At 43.8% G+C, this 19,848-nt stretch overlaps 1 protein-coding gene across 1 annotated transcript in view; it reads right to left on the bottom strand.

Moving 5' to 3' along the window:
- Nucleotides 1–19,848, bottom strand: part of PIWIL2 (piwi-like RNA-mediated gene silencing 2) — a 90,770-nt gene that overhangs the window by 59,041 nt on the left and 11,881 nt on the right. Inside the window, exons 6-9 of the mRNA XM_015414184.1 lie at nucleotides 17,642–17,759; nucleotides 9,928–10,052; nucleotides 8,710–8,790; nucleotides 5,745–5,858 (exon numbers count right to left, since the gene is read on the bottom strand). Of these exons, the coding sequence (XP_015269670.1) occupies nucleotides 5,745–5,858; nucleotides 8,710–8,790; nucleotides 9,928–10,052; nucleotides 17,642–17,759 (438 nt within the window). The remainder of the gene's footprint in view (nucleotides 1–5,744; nucleotides 5,859–8,709; nucleotides 8,791–9,927; nucleotides 10,053–17,641; nucleotides 17,760–19,848) is intronic.

The following is a 19,848-nucleotide window of genomic DNA, read 5'->3' as shown; positions in this document are numbered from 1 at the left end:
CCTGTCCTTATATCTTGGAGAATGAAGTGATTTCAGATAACAAAGGAAAATAGCAGGCATTGGTAATGAGAGAAGAAACCTAGGTCTCAGTTCAGTCCATGAGGATGCATTGTCTTGAGCTTCATTATCAATTGCAATTCAGCAGTCTCTTTCTAATCTTCCTTTGAAATTCCTTTTTAAGAGAACTGCTACTCTTACGTCAGCAACTGAATGTCCTGGAAGGTTAAAATGTTCCCCTACTGGTTTTTGAATGTTGTATAGCAGCAGAAAGAGTAAGAGTCTAGTACCACCTTAAAGACTAACAAAAGTTGTGGTAAGGTATGAGCTTTAGTGAGTCACTGCTCTCTTCTTTAGATAGCTCAAGATGGGTAGCCATGTTAGTCTTTCTGTAGTAGTGGAAAAGAACAAGAGTCCAATAGCTCCTTAAAGGCTAACAACATTTGTGGCAGGGGGTGAGCTTTCATGAATCACTACTCACTTTTGTAGACTTCTTTGTATCCTCCTGGATTTGACCAAACTGAGACCTAGGTTTCCTGTCTCATTACCAATGCTGATCACGCCTACTATCCTTCTGTTTATCAGACTTAATCCAATCAAGCCAGCTACTGCCATTAGGCATCCAAAATCCTCTTTATAAAGTTTATATCTCCAGTACCTCATGTTACATTTTATGGCACACATGGCCCAGCCTGACAAAGTGACATTTATATCAGATCCGGCCCTCGTAACAAATAAATTCAACACATCTGCTACAGACCATGTATTTCCTAGTTACTTCAGTTTCTTCAAATAGCAGGCATCAATCAAACACACTTTCGTCACAGGGGGAGAAATTAACTGTTCCCGTTTTCCATTATGAACTTTCTTAATATCATCTCCTTAAGCTTTTCCCTGCAAAGTGTCTGGCCATTAAATCCTTAAAGACTGATGTAGTTTCACAAAAAAAGACGCTTATTCAAGCACTTCATCAAGCACTGAAGCCACATTGTCTCTGTTGCTGAAAGAAATCTCTTTCGTCAATAATATTAATTAAGACCTTTGAAAATTGAGAGGTGAGGATTGGGCAGCTTTAATACCCTTAAGGCCTCACCAGGGTTGCAAGCTGGATGTTTCTCCGGTCTTTCAGCACTCAGACCTCCGCCTCTGCAATAAAACCAGTGGGGGAGCTGCCACCCTAAGAACAAGTGGTTAATCTCTTAGATCTCTCTTTCATCCAGAGAGATTACATCAGATGGAATTCACCTACCAGCTGGTACTTTCACCCTTGGCGTACTTCCACATTTGCAGAGGCAACCAGTCCTCCATAAGCCCACTGAATACCTCAAGAAAAGGATTAACCCTGAGTGCCACCAGTTCGTTGACTCTTCTGCCTGAGGTAACAGCCACTAAAAACGTTACCTTGCTTGAGAGTAAAGCTAAGGAACAGGAGGCTAGAGGCTCAACGGGTTGCTTCATTAGTCTGGCTAATGCTAAGGGCAATGACCACTGTGAGACAATACGAGGTGTAAAAGGGAAAACATTGGAAAACCCCTTTAAAAAGCACTGAGCCCAATTTGTGAGCAAAAACAGTACCCCACCTCCTCATGAAAAGCAGCAATGATTACTAGGTGGATCTCACCAAAGACACCACTAAACTGGCCTGTGCTAATGACAACAGGTATTCCAAAACCGATGATAATGGGAAGGTAAAAGGTCATTCTCCTCTAGCAGATTGCCAGGACTCAAATTGAGCCCACTTCCTGTCATAAGAATATCTGGTTGTGAAGAAAGGTCTGCTATCTAAAATATATAAATTACTATTGTCTTTGCAAAAGAATTTTAGCTTATCGGCAGGGAAAGCATGGATAGCAGATTGTGATGGTAGAATCACTGGAGATCATTTTGATAAAGCCTGGAAGGCCCCAAGTTTTAACTCCAAGATTGCATCAATCCATTTTAATTCATTTAAAATGAATTTTAAAATCTGAGTAAAAATGTTGGAAAGCTTGTGGTCTGATGGGAAATTTCATGCATTGTTTTTGGTTGTGCCCTTCTATTCAAAGACTTTGGAATAAAGTAATATGTCAAATTGAGATAATAGTTGGTCAACAGATCTCAAAAAATCCAGAAAACATCCTTTTAGAAATAGGCTTAACAGAACAAGTAAATAATGCGATAATGAAAGGGGAACAAGCCCCAAATTCATGGAGAAAAGCAGAAATAGTGGTGATCCCCAAACCACAAAAAGACCCAGAAATGGTTAGCTCATATAGGCCAACTAGTTTGCTTAACCAGGATTAAAAGATTTTTCTTAAAATACTAGCCAACAGACTAAAAGAGGTGATACCGAAATTTGTTTATTGTAAAAAATTTCAAGCAATTTGGTCTCCTATTGTTAAATTTTTACAAGATAAGGGAATTGTTTAATCTAATATACATTAAAAGGAGTTATTGAAGTTTTGACTTAAGAAAGTATGTAGTAATGGATATATTTTGGACCTTTTCTCTGTATGTTGTACTTGACTATGGATATAAGTAGTTTATATTTATGATGATTTATGGTTCAGTTTTGTAGGATATGGTTGCACAGTTATGAGGGAAATCTTAATAATAATAATTTTAAAAAAGAATATCTGGTTGAAGATTTACGGGCTTGAAGCAAGATATCTCGTATCCCTTGGGAGAAGTAGTGCCCTATGGCTGGATCCTCCATGCCATCAAGTGTAGCGATGCTACATCGTGGTGCAACAACAGATCGTGCATCAGCAGGTTTGGGGCAGGAGGGAAAAGTACGTAGCCAGCGCCCACTAAACGTTAACAGCTCCAAGAACCAGATCTGGCAGGGCCAGAAGGGAGCTACTGGGATACAATCTGTCTGATTGGCCGCCATCTTCTCCATAACCTTGTTTAGGAGAGGGAAGGTACGGAACACCTAGAAGAGTGTGCCTCACCAAGGGTTCTGCATCTTCCCAGGGAAGCTGAATCACTGCCAGCTGGGAAGCAGAATTCCGGTGCTTTCTTGGACTCGGCTGTGGCAAACAGGTCCACCTGAGGATACCCCCGGGTATCACCTTGATGTATCTGTGCAGGATAGATCATTAGTAGTTGGTCTGACAGACCCTGCTCAGATTGTCTGCTTCTGTATTTGAAGTCCCTGTCGTGTGGATGGCCCTGGAAAGGGCCCCAATGCTCATAGCTATTTCCCAAGCAGCTACTGCCTCTAAAGCAAAGCCTCTGGGAACCTGTGCCTCCTTGTTTATTGAAATAATACACTGTTGTGGTGTTGTCCATCTGGATCAGCACCCTCTTGTCTCTGAGAATATCTGAAAAGGAGGTAAAGGCAAGTTTTACCTCATGAAGTTCCAGGACATTAATATGGGGAGTAGTCTGCATTAAAGGCCACCAGCCCTGCACCGAAAAACCTTCACAATGGGCACCCCAACCTGACAGCGAAGCATCCATGGTCAGAGTGACCTGAGGAACCCAGAAACCAAATTGGATCCCTGAGAACAAGTTAGCGTCATCTAGTCACCACTGCAGAGATTTGACCACTACCCTAGGTATCAAAAAACAGTGTCTTGAGGGATGTTTTAGGGTCATATTTCTTAACAAACCAGATTTGCAAGCCCTGCATATACAGTCTTGCTAACAGAATCACTGCCGTATCGAGGCCATAAACCCTAATAGCCACTGATTGCCCTCACTGGCTGTCCATGTTTTCTACTGCGGATGAAAACCATTGCCTTAAAGATTTCAGCCATGTCTGCAGGCAAAAAAGCTCTTCCCATTGCAGCATCAAGGGAGGCACCAATGAACTGTACTCGCTGAGAGGGTTCAAAGTGAGACTTTTCTCAATTCACTATTAGGCCTAACCTTCGACAGGTGGAAACGATGCAGTGAATGTGGTCATTCAGTAGGCCATAACTGGGGGCCACAATAAGCCAATCCCCTAGGTACGGAAATATATTGATTGTGTGCACCTTGTGTGTGCAGATGCACCACCACTACAGCTATGCACTTGGTGAATACACTTGGTGCAGTAGCAAGACTGAATGGGAGGGACGTGTACTGGAATACGTTAGAGCCCTGTCTGAATCATAAATACTTCCTGTTGTATTGGTGAATTTAAGTATGAAAACAGGCATTTTTAAAATCAAGGACCACAAACCACACACCCAGGGCAAGGAACTCGATTACAAACGAAAGTGTGACCATTCTGAACTCTGAAATTTTAGAGAACTTGTTTAATTTTCTGAGATCCAATATGGGCCTGCACCCATCATCTATTTTTATCCACTAGAAAAAATCTCAAATGGAAGCCCCGGGAGTGAAGCCCACCTGGGACCTGTTCCATTGCACACTTCCACAGAAGCTCCCCTAGCTGAACTCTGAGTTCTGGTTAAGGGTTATCTACCATGGTCAAAGCTGGATGACAAGGGAGTTGGGATAACAATTCCACTCTGTAACCTTCCTGAACTATACACAAAAACCCAACTATCCGAACTAATCTGGCACCAAGCCTTTGCAAATTGTGCCATCCTGTCCTTTAAACTGGGAACACCTGCAACTACTGGGGTGGATAGTCAGAACGTTGTTGGCTGTTGGACCTGGTCCCTCTGCAGGTTCTGCGAAGTTGGCCTCGGCCATGGGGTACCTTTTTTTAAAAAAGGGGGACAGGGACGACTGGAAAGGGCATTGAGGATACACAAATGATGGCTGGTGGTACTGTCTCTGGCCCCTTTAGGAGGAGGTAGCAAAACCATGTTGCCTTTGAGAGAAACGTCTCTGGGCCAAAGCTGCGGAAAACATAGTCAGTGACCTGACTGTCTGGCAGTTCTTCTTCATAGTGGAGAGGAACTCATTTGTGGACTGCAAAAAGAGAGTTGATCCCTCAAAGGGAAGATCCTCAACTTTACAGCGAGTCTCTAGATGGAGCACAGCATTGCGTAGCCATGAGCGTCTCCTGAGAACTATGGCCAAGGCCACAGATCCGGCTGATACATCTGCGGCATAACTGCCTGCATCAATCTCCTGTTTCAAGAGTTTTATCACCTCAAACAGGATAAATTTAGCCAAGGACCCTGGATTCATCAGGCAATCTGATAGGAAAAGGTAGGTGGCAACAAGGAAAGAGGGAGATCCTGGAGGAACTTGACAATACACACAGTCAGAAATGGCTGTATTCTGCGGAGAGCAGAAGGAAACCTAAATTGTTTAGGTTGATCTATTTTTTTTTTAAATCACAGCAGATTGAAACATCTGGCCTTTTCTCTTGTTGATTCAAACACACCGACACCAAAAAGTGAAAGAAATGGGGGAAACAACCAACGTTATACTTGTAGTATGTGTTTTGTTAGAATGCCAACCCCCCCAATTCTGTTCCAAGTAAATTTCTGCCATTTCACCTTGCACTGCTGAATGAGCTCTAAGAAGCTTAGTATTGCATGATATCCACTTTCCAAAGAGTCATTTTACAGAGACTACAACCCTCTCATGCTCCATATCAAGAACTGTACAAAAACAATAAAATCTGAACTGAGCAATGGGGAATATGCCTGTGTATTCTTTGCTTGGCTCATCTATGCTGTCAGAAACATATGTTAGCTACTAGACTCCATGCTAATTTGATGTCAGAAACATATGTTAGCTACTAGACTGCTCCTTCCTTCCTTTCAGAGAAGAAGTTCCCATGCTCATCTTTATCATCTACCTACACGGGATTTGTCAAATACAGAGAAAAATGTTATTCTATTTGCCTTACTCACATGAAATCCAGGACAGAATCATTCCTAATGACCTTGTGAATAACATCTGCCAAAAGAAAGAGGCCGCCTTCACATTTTCGTATACTGGCTGCATAGCCTGGCCAAATCTGTAACCTATTAAGGAAATAGGTTTTACAAAAATAGTACACATTTTCAGAGTAGAGACAAAAATCAGGACATTTGATGTTTTAAGATGATGCACAGAATAAAGAGGCCCAGAATATAAAATACATTTACAGAACCTGAATTTTAGCTATTAAGATCCAAGCTTTTTAAAAAATCTTATCATTAAAGATACATAGTATTTCAGGGTGAAATAAGTAGATAAAAATACTGCAGCAGCAGAAGGTTCTAACGTTATAACTGCATAATATTTTTTTATAACTATATTGAAGGAGGTGATAAATATACTAACCGCACCTGGCTCAACACAACATACATGAAACTGAACAATCTTTTTATCTAGGTGCAAAAGAATGATCTTAGACTTGTGTCCCTCATGTTTGATGAAAGCCAGTGGTGAGGGAATACAGGGCCCCTGGTAGACATTATCAATCTGTTGCTAGATTTGGGGGTCTACTCAGAGGGATTAAAACCGGCAGTGGTGGTACCGTTCTTGAAAAAGTCCTCCTTGGATCATACAGATCCTTCCCATTACCACCCAATCTTGAATTTGTCATTTCTGGATAAAGTAACTGAGAGAGTGGTAGCCAAGCAACTCCATTCCAGTCCAGTTTCTACCCCAGCCATGGGACAGAGAAGGTGCTAGTCACTCTCATGGATGACCTCTGCAGACAGCTGGACCGAGATGGGCTGGGGCTGCTGTTATTGCTTGATCTTACAACAGCATTCAACAGGGTCAATCACAATCTTCTGACCCACTGCCTTGCCAACACAGGAGTTCATGGGGTAGTCTTGAAGTGTCTCACCTAATTTCTCCAAGGTTGGGTCAGAGGGTAGCGCTTGGGAAGAGGGTGTCAACTAGATACCCCCTCAGGCAGCAGACCTCTCTCCAATGCTGTTCTACATCTATATGTGCCCTCTCACCTAGCTGGTGCGGAGTTTCAGGCAGGGATGTCACCAGTATGCTGACGACACCAAGCTGTATCTGTTGATGGGCAGCCACCTGGACACTGCCCCACAAAATCTGGCAGAGGGGCTGGAGGCCATGGTGGGATGGCTGAAAAAGAGTTGGCTGAGACTGAATGCAACGAAGATGGAGGTTCTGTGGCTAGGTGGGTTTTTCCCCCAAGGTTGGGGTGTCAACTCCCTACTCTTGATGGTGTGCTCTTAACTCCAATACAGAGGAGTTTGGGTGTGGTTCTGGATGCCTCCTTATCAATGGAGGCCCAGATCAGAAATGTTGCCAAGCTGGCTTTCTTCCAGCTACTTAGCCACAGTAATCCATGCAACGGTCACCTCCAGATTGGAGTACTACAACTCGCTCTATGCTGGCCTACGTTTGAGACTCATCAGGAAACTCCAGTCGGTCCAGAATGTGGTAGTGTGGGTCCTGACTGGAACATCACGGACAGCACACATTCAACCTGTGCTATATCAGCTGCACTGGCTTCCAGTAGAGTATTGAGTCAGGTTCAAGGTCTTGGTGTTAACCTTTAAGGCCTTGAGTGGTCAGGGATCTTCGGGACTGTCTCCTCTGGTATGTCCCCCAAAGAGCACTATGCTCTGCAGAGAACAATCTACTGGTTATCCTCAACCCAAAAGAAGTCTGGTTGTCCTCGGTGCGCCTACCTGGTGAAACTGTCTGCTGAACAACATCTGTACCCTGCGGGACCAAATGCAGTTCAGCGGGGCTTGCAAGGCAGAAATGTTCCACCAGGCTTTTGGTTAAAGACATTGATGGGTACCATCCTACTGGCACTCCCCCTCCCCTTCTTACTGCCTCCTTTCCATCTTCTCATGGAGCAGTGATATTATTGGAATCTGAAGTGTTAACGCTATCTGAGAATGTTTTTATCTCTGTATTATTATCTATGAATGTTTTTACAGTTACTTTGTTCACTGCCCTAAGCTGTGTGTATTAAGGGGTAGGGTAGTCTATAAATTTAAATTATAAACAAATAACGTATGAATCTTAAAACCAAAGATAAAAACTATTTTTGTGGCTTAAACCCCAGTTTACTTGCAGATTTTGTATCCTCCAACAACATCTATGCCATAAGATAACTAATTTTTATACCTGGCTATGGGAGCATGGGGCCGCAGTGGCTCAGAGGTTAAGATGCTAAGCTGCAGACTGCAAGGTCTGTAGTTCAGCAGTTCGAGACCCTAGTGCCACATGACAGAGTGACCTCCTGTCTCTGGCCCCAGCTCCTGCCAACCTAGCAGTTCGAAAGCAAGAAATTGCAAGTAAATAGGTACCCGCTTCGGTGGGAAGGTAACAGCATTCCGTGCGCCTCTGTGTTTAGTCATGCTGGCCACACAACCACGGAGAAGTCTTCGGACAGCGCTGGCACTTCAGCTTGGAAATAGAGATGAGCAACGCCCCTGGAGTCGGATTAGACTAGCTTTCGAGCAAGAGAAACCTTTACCTTTTCATGGGAGCATGGGGCGAAGGATTAAATATTTTTGAATTACTGTGGCTACCTGTTACTTTTTGAGAGAAACCACAGTAGACAAAGAATAAGATACAAGCTTTTCACTACAGTCTTTCATACTAACATTAAGGAGCTTCTCTTTTCTGTTCAGCTACAGAGTATCCCAAACCTTTGGAAACTGACATAGGACTACAACGTGTGAAAATTTAGTGGTGTACATTTGGAAACAAGTGATAGGAATATAAACTCACAATTTAAGTCAAGAAAAAATATCTCTGGCTGCTACAATTAGCATGAGTTTAACAGCAACAAACAAAAGGGGCTTTCAAATGATTTATTGGTGATGGGACGTGTCCACTAATGATGTCCAAGTACAAAACAGTAAAGACACAAAGAGGTGTACCAACCTGTACTGCTGTAGCACAGTAGCACTAGTAGGGTCAAAGAAATTCCTTCCAACAGCTTTCATATCTAAAATCCTCATCACTCTGGAATAAAAACCCAAAGTAGTAAAAAGTTTTAAAAGCTGTCTTCATCATATAAATTAACTACTGACTGTATGCTAATATTATGGTAGTATGTTAAATACTGATAACTGCGACTGAATATTATTTTTCCATGGAAATTACCTTGTAATTTTGTACAAAGTTACTCTAATCTAAGACTACCTAAATCGATAGGTTTACACTGGAATAACCCTGCATAGTATTGGAATCTTCTTAAGCCTTTCCAAAGATCAATTACTTTTTCTGTACCACAGAGGCAGATTGGACTTAGAACATCTATTTATGTTTCTGGTAATGCCCAGAAGAGGTGTTCCAGAACTGGTATTTGACTGGGGGTAATGGCAAATTAGACTACTTTTTTGTAAAATTAATGGCTCACTCAACTGTTGACAAGCTGCCAGAGTAGACTGATGTAAATCAGCAAGGAAAGGGGTAAATTTCAATCAAGTTTCCAACTTTCAAGTTCATACTGAGTACACAAGCATGCCCATTAATTCAGTTGCTATAATAATTCAATCATTATCAGTTTGCTCAGAAACATAATGTAAAACTCTGGCAGTGCAGGCCACATGACTTTTGCAGTACAGCATTATATTAATTAGGGCAAGAGTTATAAAATTTAGTCAGAGGATAATTAAGGATTTATTTATATGCATGAAGGACAAAGGTTGCAACCCTATTCTCTTACTCCAAAGCAAGCAATTTGGAAAGTGAAACTTAACATCTGAGTAAATAAAGTTGCATGCAATATAAATTAAATACTTATAACTAGACAGAGCAACCTTTAAGGGCACCCATATCCATAATTTGTTCAACATAAAACATGTTCTGTATCCTATTTATAATTCAATACTGTGCTTCAAACGTCACATATTTTTGCCCTTGATTTGCTTTTTTTCTTACAAAAGCAGCTTTTAATTCAATGAATTTCACAAAAGATTCAGTCTTAAGACTAGACTGTAATATGAATGTATTGCATACAGATATTTTAACACACATTTTTAAAAGAACACGCAAGGTAACTATTTTTTTCCATTTCCCCTCCTATCCTGGAAGTACTTTGTATTCAGCTCACTGAAATGGCACTAGCATGACAATTCTAGCTCAAACTCCCCTTACCTCCTGAAAACAACGTTGTAAAATGGAATGCACAAATCTGAGCTGGGCTCCAGAATTTTGGTCATTTGAATCTTTACATTGATCTCCACTCCATCTGTCTTTCTCTGACACTTCAGATCAGTACTCTAAAGGAGAAGATACCTTGCATCAGAACAGAAAAACTGATAAAATTAATCTCTCTTTTGATCCAGTATCCTGCCAGACAGAAGAAAATTGGAGAAGCCTTAAAAGAAATGTATGTACTACACTAAACTCAAGCTTCCATTACTTCCAATGAACTATAGTTTCAGCAAAAGATGTAATGTGTGACATCACTCAGAGTATCATTCCAACTCGTTACTTTCCATTTTGCTTTCTTCATCCATGTTATTGTTTCTGTGCATTCATACACAGAGAGCATCATGGAAACAGCAACACACTATGACAAACCAAAAGCTGATTGTGCCATTTAAAACTATACTACCAAACCTTATTCTGAAAATGATAACTGGAATACCTTTGAAATGGCGTATTGCTTTGACCACTCTCCAGGGGTTTGGAAAGTGTAGCATCTGATTTCATGAAAGATGACTTAAAAAAAAACATTTCCACCATCATGACAAAAAGACTTTAAAAAAAAAAACATTTCCACCATCATGACAAAATTAATAGTCTTGGCCTATGGTACACTTCCACCCCCCACCCCCACCCCCATCTTCCTGTATGTAAGGCTTGAAGAAATTTTGTTTCTGTTTGTCTGAGGAAGAGTGCTTGCACATGAAAGCTTACACCTTAAAACTTTGTTGGTCCTAAAGATGCCATTGGACTCAAACTACGTTCTGCTGCTTCAGACCAACATGGCTAACCACCTGAATCTACCTGACAAAAGGAGTTCTGGAAGAAGACTTTTCGGATCTGTTCTACCAGTGAGCTGCACTTGCTAATACACTTCAGCTACTTTTGTTAAAACTGACACGAACTAGCAACCTTGTAGTACTTCAAGGTGAGCACTAGGTAACTACAGTCATAGCAGCGTTATAGAGACAGTAATCAGGAGTCCCGCCACCTAGAGGAAGAACATTCTAGTACACTATCATTCCACAGAGTAAAATCCAACATAATGGTGGTGGGAATGACAAGCACCAAACTTCAAAAATGCACATCTTGGCCATGTCAGCAGAGGCTTCTGCAGGTGCCATTCTCCCTCTGAGGTGGAGGCCATCTTGTGGGTGATTCGCATCCATCCTCCAGGGAGGCAGGAACAAATCAAACTTCCTGTTTCCTGTGGTGGGAGTCACCCTAGGCTCAGTTCTTTTCCTGCCTCCGTAGGGAGAGCAGCTTGCTAGGTTTTTTGCCTATCAACCTTACTGTTATCATTAGTTTTCCGACTCTTCTCTTCTAAACTTGTTACTTTATATATATCTCTGTCATCTATCTAAAAAAAAAAGGCTTCTTCCCTTGCTCTGTACTTGCTCTCACTCGCTCCCCTCCCTCCTCGGGAGTTTGGGGCCTATACCACAGCACTTCTCCCTCAGGCTGCATAGCTCCGATCCGCTACTGTGGTAAGATGGATCCACTTTAGGCTGATGATGGCTTTATCTCCACCCCGGAGACCGATGCGGCCGGGAGAGCGAGCAAAGACTCCGTGGCTCGTAAAAGAGCGGCTGTGACATCAAGCGGTGAGCGAGAGTGAAAAACGGGCAGCGCAGAGAAGCACGCCAAAACGAAACCAGGTTGCTGATCTGCAGGCCAGGACCTAAGCCGTTCCGATGGAACAACAGGGACCGGGAATCTATTCCATCTTTTTTACAGTCCGTACGCCAAAACGAAACCGCCAAAGAGAACGGAGCCGGCTGCAGCGGCTATTTTGAAGCACACTAATACTCATGCTTCATTTATCGGGGACAGCCAGCAGCGCGTAACCCCACAAAACGAGCCCAATAAATCTCAAGGGCATAAGGCAGGCTCCCACGTCGCTATAAGCCACCAAGATGGAGAGGAGGACGACACAGATCAGCAACCTGGTAATGAGAGCGTGCCCGGTTCCCCCCCGTTGTCCTCTAGTGCCGTGGCCTTTCTCAGAAGAGCCATAAGGGATTGCCCGTTCTCAGGGAGGGGGGAAGGAAACTCGCCCCAGATCTCCCTCTCCCTCTTCTTCCTCCTTCCTATTCCTGATCACCACAGGAATAGGCAATCCTGGCCCACTAAGACGGCACAAAAAGGGTACCCTATGGAGAGGGATGTGTATGAACCTATGGAGGAGGATTGCATATCTCAGGATTCTAGTGATAAGGAAGAGGGGGAGTTCTCTTCTAATGACGAGGAAGGGAAAGAAAAGGACAGGAAGCCTGCTGCATCAGAGCAGTCATTTCGCTTCTTTAAAGGAGAAGATTTCCAATATTTACTGTCCAAAACGCTTTCAGCACTGCGTATCCAGAACAATCGCCCATCAATAAATAAGGAGGAGGGCATAATAGAAGGGGAGGGGGACGAAATCACTGATGAGTTCTTTCCCCCCGTGGACTACTCAGAGCAGGCCTTTCCCTTCCCGGGGTTTTATATCAGAAAAATTAAGGCAGAATGGCAAAGACCGCTGTCTAACAAACCATTTCCAGGCTTTGTAAGGAGACTGTACCCCACTTCATCAATTGCTTCAAGTCTCTTGCAGTTACCAACGGCTGACACTCCAGTATCAAGGCTGCAATCTTCTGGCCTGGTATCTGACGACGGTCACGGCAATCTACGTAATAACCTCGACAAGCGTGCAGAATTCGCCCTAAAGAAGACCCATGAAGCTAATGCCATTGCGATTAGGTCATCTGCTGCAGCATCTACGGTATCAAGAGCTTCTATTATGTGGATGAGGAAGCTCATCCAAATGCTGCCTGAAAGGAACCCAAGACTAATGGAAGGGGCCACTAGAGTTTTAAAGGCCATTTCCTATACAGCAAATGCCACCTTAGATACTATGGTTTTTTCGTCTAAAGCAATGGCGTCTGCTGCTGCGGTGCGACGTCTAGTTTGGCTTAGGTCCTGGCCTGCAGATTACCAATCAAAGGCAATCGTTATTGCTTATCCATTTCAGGGCGACAAGCTCTTCAGGGACCCTCTGGAGCAGATCTTGGTAGAAACCCGTGATAAAAAGAAAGCTCTGCCCAAGTTCGTCCATCTCGGAGAGAAAGCATCAACATCAAGCTCCTTTCGTACACAACATACACTTCCCAGATTTCAAATGGACTACAGAAGGCCATTGTGGGGTAACAGCACAACAGACGGTCCTTTCATAGAGAAGCCTCCAACAACGGCAATAGGTTCTCAAGACAAAACTTTTTCAGAAAGGACAAGGGGGACAAGACCCCCCCGAACCACAAGAGCTTGACTACCTAAGACCTCCAGTAGGGGGACACCTGACACTATTCAATCAGGCTTGGTCAGACTCCCAGCCGGATCCCTGGACCATGGGAGTAGTGTCAGAAGGTTACAAAATAGAATTTCTTCAGATTCCTCCTCAAAGATTTACCATCTCCAATTCACAAGAACACCATAAAGCAAGACAGAACATGGTCTGCAATACTGCACCTCCTGGATATCCACGCGATAGAACCCGTTCCGATGGAACAACAGGGACAGGGAATCTATTCCATCTTTTTTACAGTCCCCAAAAAGAACGGGGACTGGAGGGCGATTTTAGATCTGAAATATTTGAACAAATATGTTGCCCCCAAACACTTCCGCATGGAGACTCTCAGGTCAATCGTGGAATCTCTCCAACCAGAGGAATTCCTGGTATCCATAGATCTCACGGAGGCCTACATGCACATCCCGATCTTCGCCACGCACAGGAGTTTTCTGCGTTTTGCTTGGGAGACCAGCACTTCCAATTCAGAGCCCTTCCATTCGGTCTCTTGTCAGCTCCCAGGATATTTACAAAGATTCACATTCATCCATACCTAGACGACCTATTGATAAGGTCAAGAACCCTAGAACAATCTCTACAAGACTCGAACAGGACCCTACATTGCCTTCAGAAGTTCGGCTTCCTAGCAAATATGCACAAGAGCTCCTTGAAACCATCTCGACATCTAGAACATCTGGACGTGATCATAGACACCAAACGGAACAAGTTCTTCCTTCCTCTTCAGAAAGCATGGAAGATCAAGTCCTTAGCCATCCAAATCATTTCGGCATGGACTTCCTCGCTATCCATCCTTACCAAAATGATGGGTCTCATGATGGCTGCATTCGACACTCTGCAGTGGGGAAGATTCCATTCCAGGCAACTCTAGATCTTCTTAAGGCCATTCCAGTATTCCATTGCAATGAGACTAGACATCTCCTTGAAGGTACCATTGCAGGTGAAGATGAGCCTCCGTTGGTGGACCAATCTATCCAACCTATCCAAATGAAAATTCTTCTGGATACAAGAAAGAGTTCAGATTTTCACCGATGCGAGTCTAGCGGGGTGGGGAGCCACCCTCTCGAACCAACCAGCTCAAGGAAAATGGTCCAAGAAAGAGCAATCCCTTCCAATCAATCTGCTGGAACTTCGAGCAATCCGGCTTGCCCTGCAATTCTTCGAACCCCAGATCAAGGGAGCCCATGTTCTTGGCCACACAGACAACATCTCTGCAAAGGCGTACCTGAACAAGCAAGGGGGATCCAGGTCTTCAACCTTACACAGAGAAGCGACCAAGTTGTTGAAATGGGCGGAGATTAATTTAGCCTTGATACAGGCGGAACACGTGAGAGGAGTAGCGAATATCCAGGCAGACTGGCTGAGCCGTCAGAAGATCCAGGAGAGCGAGTGGTCTCTGAACAGAAGGATATTTCACTTGATAGTAATCAACCTGGGCGTACCCCTAGTGGATCTGTTTGCATCTCCTGTCAATGCTCAACTATCAAGGTTTTTCACGTGGTACTTTCCTAGTCAAGCAGAGGCCACAGATGCTCTGACAGCCCCGTGGCCCCAGAGACTCTTATACGCCTTTCCACCATTACCAGTTCTACCCAAGCTCTTAAGGAGAATTCAGATACTACAGGCGGAGGTTATAGTAGTAGCTCCGTACTGGCCGAGACGGCCCTGGTTCACGTCACTGCAGGAGATGGCAGTACGACCCCCATTAACACTACCAGTGGAGTCAGACATGCTATTACAAGGCCCACTCCAGCATCCCAGTCCAGAGTGGTTTCATCTGAGTGGAGGTTGAGAGGAGTAAACTCATGAAACTTGGCTATGGTCAACCAGTGATTGAGACAATGTTAGCATCCCGAAAACCATCTACCTTAAGAATTTATAATTACACCTGGGAGGTATTTGTGAGATGGTCATGAAGGAAGAAGGTTGATCCGCTACATCCCAAGATTGGGCCCATATTAGACTTCCTGCAAGACGGCATAGAGAGCGGCCTCAGAGTCAACACCCTCAGACATCAACTCGCAGCTTTAGCTTCAGTTCTACCTAGGGTTGCCAAGTCGATCAGACTCACCGGCGGGGGAGTGTCTCTGGGGTCCGGGAGCTGCTTCTGGATGTGCGCGCGCCGTCAGAACGTCACAGGAAGTGATGCACGACATAGAGCATGTTGGGGGCGTGGCCCCAATCATTGGAGCCACGCCCCCAACATGATCTACGTGGTTGCGGGGCGGGGTTCCCCCTGGGGCTCGATTTTGCAGTGGCGGAAATCGGGCCTCCAAAGCAGGGGTTTACACGCCACCCGCCCTCACTCTGGACCACATTTCAAAGGTCTTCAGATTTCTCAACATCCCCACATTATCAGGTTCCTGAAGGGTGCATCTTTCAAGAATCCCCCGACAAAACATAGATTTCCTACATGGAAACTGAATACAGTGCTCCATGCCTTGACAAGGACTCCTTTTGAACCATTAAAAGACGTATCGTTGAAGTTTTTGAGGATGAAAGTCTTATTTTTGGTGACAATCACATCTGCCAGAAGAATATCTGAGCTGGAAACTCTTTCCATTAGATCGGACCTTTGTGTATTCCACAAGGATAAAGTTGTTTTGAGGACAGATCCTACCTTTTGTCCAAAGGTCAATTCATCCTTCCACAGGTACCAAGAGATTTACCTACCATCCTTTTCGCCTAATCCAGTTCATGCTTCGGAAAAACTGTGGCATACCTTAGACGTCCAGCGGGCGTTGAAATGTTATATTCTCAGGACGGCACCTTTTAGATGAACGGAAGCCATGTTTGTTAACATCTCCCCTCCCCATACAGGGAGAAAAATGTCTAATTCGGCCTTAAGCTTGACTATCAGGTCATACATAGCAGAAGCCTACAAAATCATAAATCAAAACGTTCCAGAGGGTATCACAGCTCATTCACTACATAGTGTGGCTACAAATGCCGCGTTGTCAAACAGAGTGACGGTGGAAGAGGTGTGTAAGGAGCCACATGATCGTCACTGTCAACTTTCATTAGGCACTATAAAATAAATGTCTATGCCTCAGCTGATGCAGCCTTTGGGAGGAGAATGCTACAATCTGTACTTTCTCCCAATGACGACCACCCTCCCAACATTTAGGGGACACTGCTCTGGGAGATCCCACAAGATGGCCTCCACCTCAGAGGGAGAATGACCATTGGTACTCACCGAGAAGGGTCCTTCTCCTCTGAGGCTTGGAGGACATCTTGGCCCTCCTGGGTTGTCATTGACTTCCTTTCTTCTAGTTCTCTCCTCCTTCCTTACCTTGTTAACGTTAGAATTTTGTACCAAGAGAAGAGAGTCACTCTGGAGCATAGCAGCTCACGTTCGTAACTCCTTCCTGTTTCAGGTTCTGTGGTTAATATATTTTTTCCTCTGTTATTTTTATTAATATGATATTCTAAAGTTCTTTTGAGATGTTCCTTACCTCATGGTTTTGCTTTTGGAGCACCACAACTGAGCCTAGGGTGACTCCCACCACAGGAAAAAGGAAGTTAGATTTGTTCCTGCCTCCCTGGATGATGGATGGGAATCACCCACAAGATGTCCTCCAAGCTTCAGAGGAGAAGGACTCTTCTCGGTGAGTACCCATGGTCGATCTCCATACAGGCAAAATCAACATGTGCCCATACATGTGCTTTCTCTGTTGTGACTCCCGCCTTGTGATATGGCTTGCCTGAGGAAGTCAGAAAAGCTCCCACTCTCCTGGCCTTCCACAAACTATGCAAAACTGAACTATTCAAGAGGGCTTTTCTGTGCAGACACTACACAAAATAGTTTTACAAGCTTGCTGGAGTAAATGATCAAAGACTGATCTATACTACTGTGCTTAGCTTATTGTAAGCAGGATCCTACTTATGTAACTTCTATACTGCTTAATGTATCAAAAATGCTCCCTCTAAGCTGTGGAGTCTTGTAAGCAAAAAATCTACTTTGTAAGTTACTAGCATTAAAGTTGTGAGCAAGCGATTTGGCAACTGCATAAATTAGTTTGCTCTGGAGCCATCCTTCCTGAGTTAAGAGAAAAATGTGTGAGCTGGAGGCTAAAAAATTGTGAGCTAGCTCACACAAACTCAGCTTAGAGGGAACGCTGCAATGTGAATACTTATGCTATGCTTCAGTTTTTCCTAGTGGTTCCAGACTTCCAAAATCCTAATGCACTGGTTATGGAACATCCCTTTTATGTGATTGTACGGGCTCATTATGTGTAATCCACCTTGAGTCCCTTTGAGAAAGGTGGACTATAAATAATGTAAAAATTAATACTCTTCAATTGCTTTATTAGGTCTTACCTGAGGTAGCTTGATAGGCAAATAAAGTATAGACCCATCAAATGCAGTAACATCACCTGTCACTGATTTGTGCTCCTTCAACATTCCAAACCGCATACTCTTGCATTCCACATTGGGGCTCGAAGACATGGCAACAATGTTAAAACATCAAGGTATATGGTGCTAGTTATAAGTCAGTTGAGGCGCAACCTGTATAGAAATATTGATTTCTAAAAGCCTCCTGCCTTCTCTTGTGATGTCTTTTGGTAACAGGCTGTGCCTTATTTCCTGGTACCAGCCAAATGGTGGGACACATGGCTCAATAGCCATGCCATAAACCCACATTCTTCACACTTCCATGCTAGAAGCTAGACTGTGAGGCACCCCACTAGGCCTACATGCAAGAAGTCACGTAGCCAATGAAGTAGCTGGAGTTTGGGGTCACCTGACTGCAGGAGGGGCCTCCAAACTCCTAGCCATTCCTGTGTTGCAGCTATGGCAACCAACAATGGACACACCCCATTCCCACTTGCAGTTGGCTACTGGCCAGAGTTAATTTGTGACTGGGATTGGACTATATCTGTTCCACCCCTATGGGAGAGAGCTTTTTTGCTCTCTTGCTCTCTGTGCGCTCCTGCTCTCTACTTGTTTTATTGCACCTGAAATGCTGTCTCTGGGAGAGACAAAGAACCGCTTTGTGACTTAAAGCACATGGAGTGCAACGATGGGATTTCCCTTCAAAATCCCTTGGTGTCTAACTGGACTGTTTGGGTATTCCTGAACTTGGTAAATATGTATCTTTTACTGTGTAGTTAAGGCAAATTGCCTTAGGCTTTCTTATTTTGTAATCTTTTGTAGTCTATTTGCAAGGCTCTGACTAAATAAAGATACTGATTATTTCTAACTTGTCTTTGATATTGTAACTGGGATTCCAAGTCAATTTCCTGTGCCTAGCTGACCACAAGCTACCAATAAGCGTAAAGTGTGCAATTCTGGGTAGAGTTGCTAATGTGTTAAACCCTAGATGCCAGCTGAGAGATTTGAATCTCTACTCTGAGCTGGAGGGGACTCTAAGTACAAGAGATTCTGGTGGCATACTGTTCTGAAACCAGAGAGGGTTTGGACCATCTCGTGGTTTGTTGTTTAATGTACTGTAAAAGTACAGGATTACCTCTTACCCCTGGACAGGCGTGGGTGGGCTATCCTATACACAACCACAAATCATAGCTTATATATAAATGAATTTGAGGGCTCCTCAGTCTTGTGCGCACATCCCAAAGATCCCCCTGGCATGTTGACAATAGTATTGTGGTCTGTCATTAGGTTCAAAACATGCCTAATATGCCCTCTTCAGACAAGCAATTTGCATTCCTTCTAGCTAGAATTAGAATTTGTAGTAATTTATGAAGAATGGTCAATTTTGAAGAACATCACAAACAAGAGAAGAAGAGAAGAGGGATTTATACCCTGCCCTTCACTCGGAGTCTCAGAGTGGCTTACAAACTCCTTTCCCTTTCCTTCCCCACAACAGACACCCTGTGAGGTAGGTGGGGCTGAAAGAACTCTTTCAAGAACTAGTCTTTCAAGAACAGCTCTGACAGAACTATGGCTTGGCCAAGGTCATCCGGCAGCTGCAAGTGGAGGAGTGGGGAATCAAACCCGGTTCTCCCAGATTAGAGTCCACACACTTAACCACGACACCAAACTGTAAGATAAAAGGCTGCCAGTTAATTTTACCATATGGCTAACCAATCAGCATCTAAACCTGCACACAGTGCTATCCCACTGCAACAAGATACTAAGCAACAGACTTGGTTGCCAAATCCCACTATTTCCCCACCTTTCCATTTTAGGCAGGCATCTTTTAAGGGGGGGGGGGGGGGTTGGGGGGGAGGAAAGACATTTCTACCTAATATTCCATAAAACATAGTTCAGATTACCTAATTACCTAATTATGATAATCTGTCAACATGTAAAACCCCGTTTTTAAAACAGCTATTTAAACAGTCCTTACTGATGCATGGGTGAGCATTTTTGTCCTACCACACCGTATTAATGAGAAAAGCAAGGTGAGAAGGTAAGAAGGAAAGTATGAAAAGAATATTATGTTTACGACTCTAGGGTCACCTTACAACCACTAGGTCTAAATGCGCTTGGCAAGGGTGAATGCAAGCTTGCACAGGTCAGGAAACAGTACTGTTAAGAAGGTGGCACTTCCCACCTGCCCC

Source organism: Gekko japonicus, unplaced genomic scaffold (assembly GCF_001447785.1).
Source record: "Gekko japonicus isolate JY-2015 unplaced genomic scaffold, Gekko_japonicus_V1.1 scaffold9, whole genome shotgun sequence".
In the NCBI taxonomy this organism is placed as follows: Eukaryota; Metazoa; Chordata; class Lepidosauria; order Squamata; family Gekkonidae; genus Gekko; species Gekko japonicus.
Note: the sequence above shows the minus strand (reverse complement) of the source record. Positions and strands in the feature narration are given on the sequence as shown.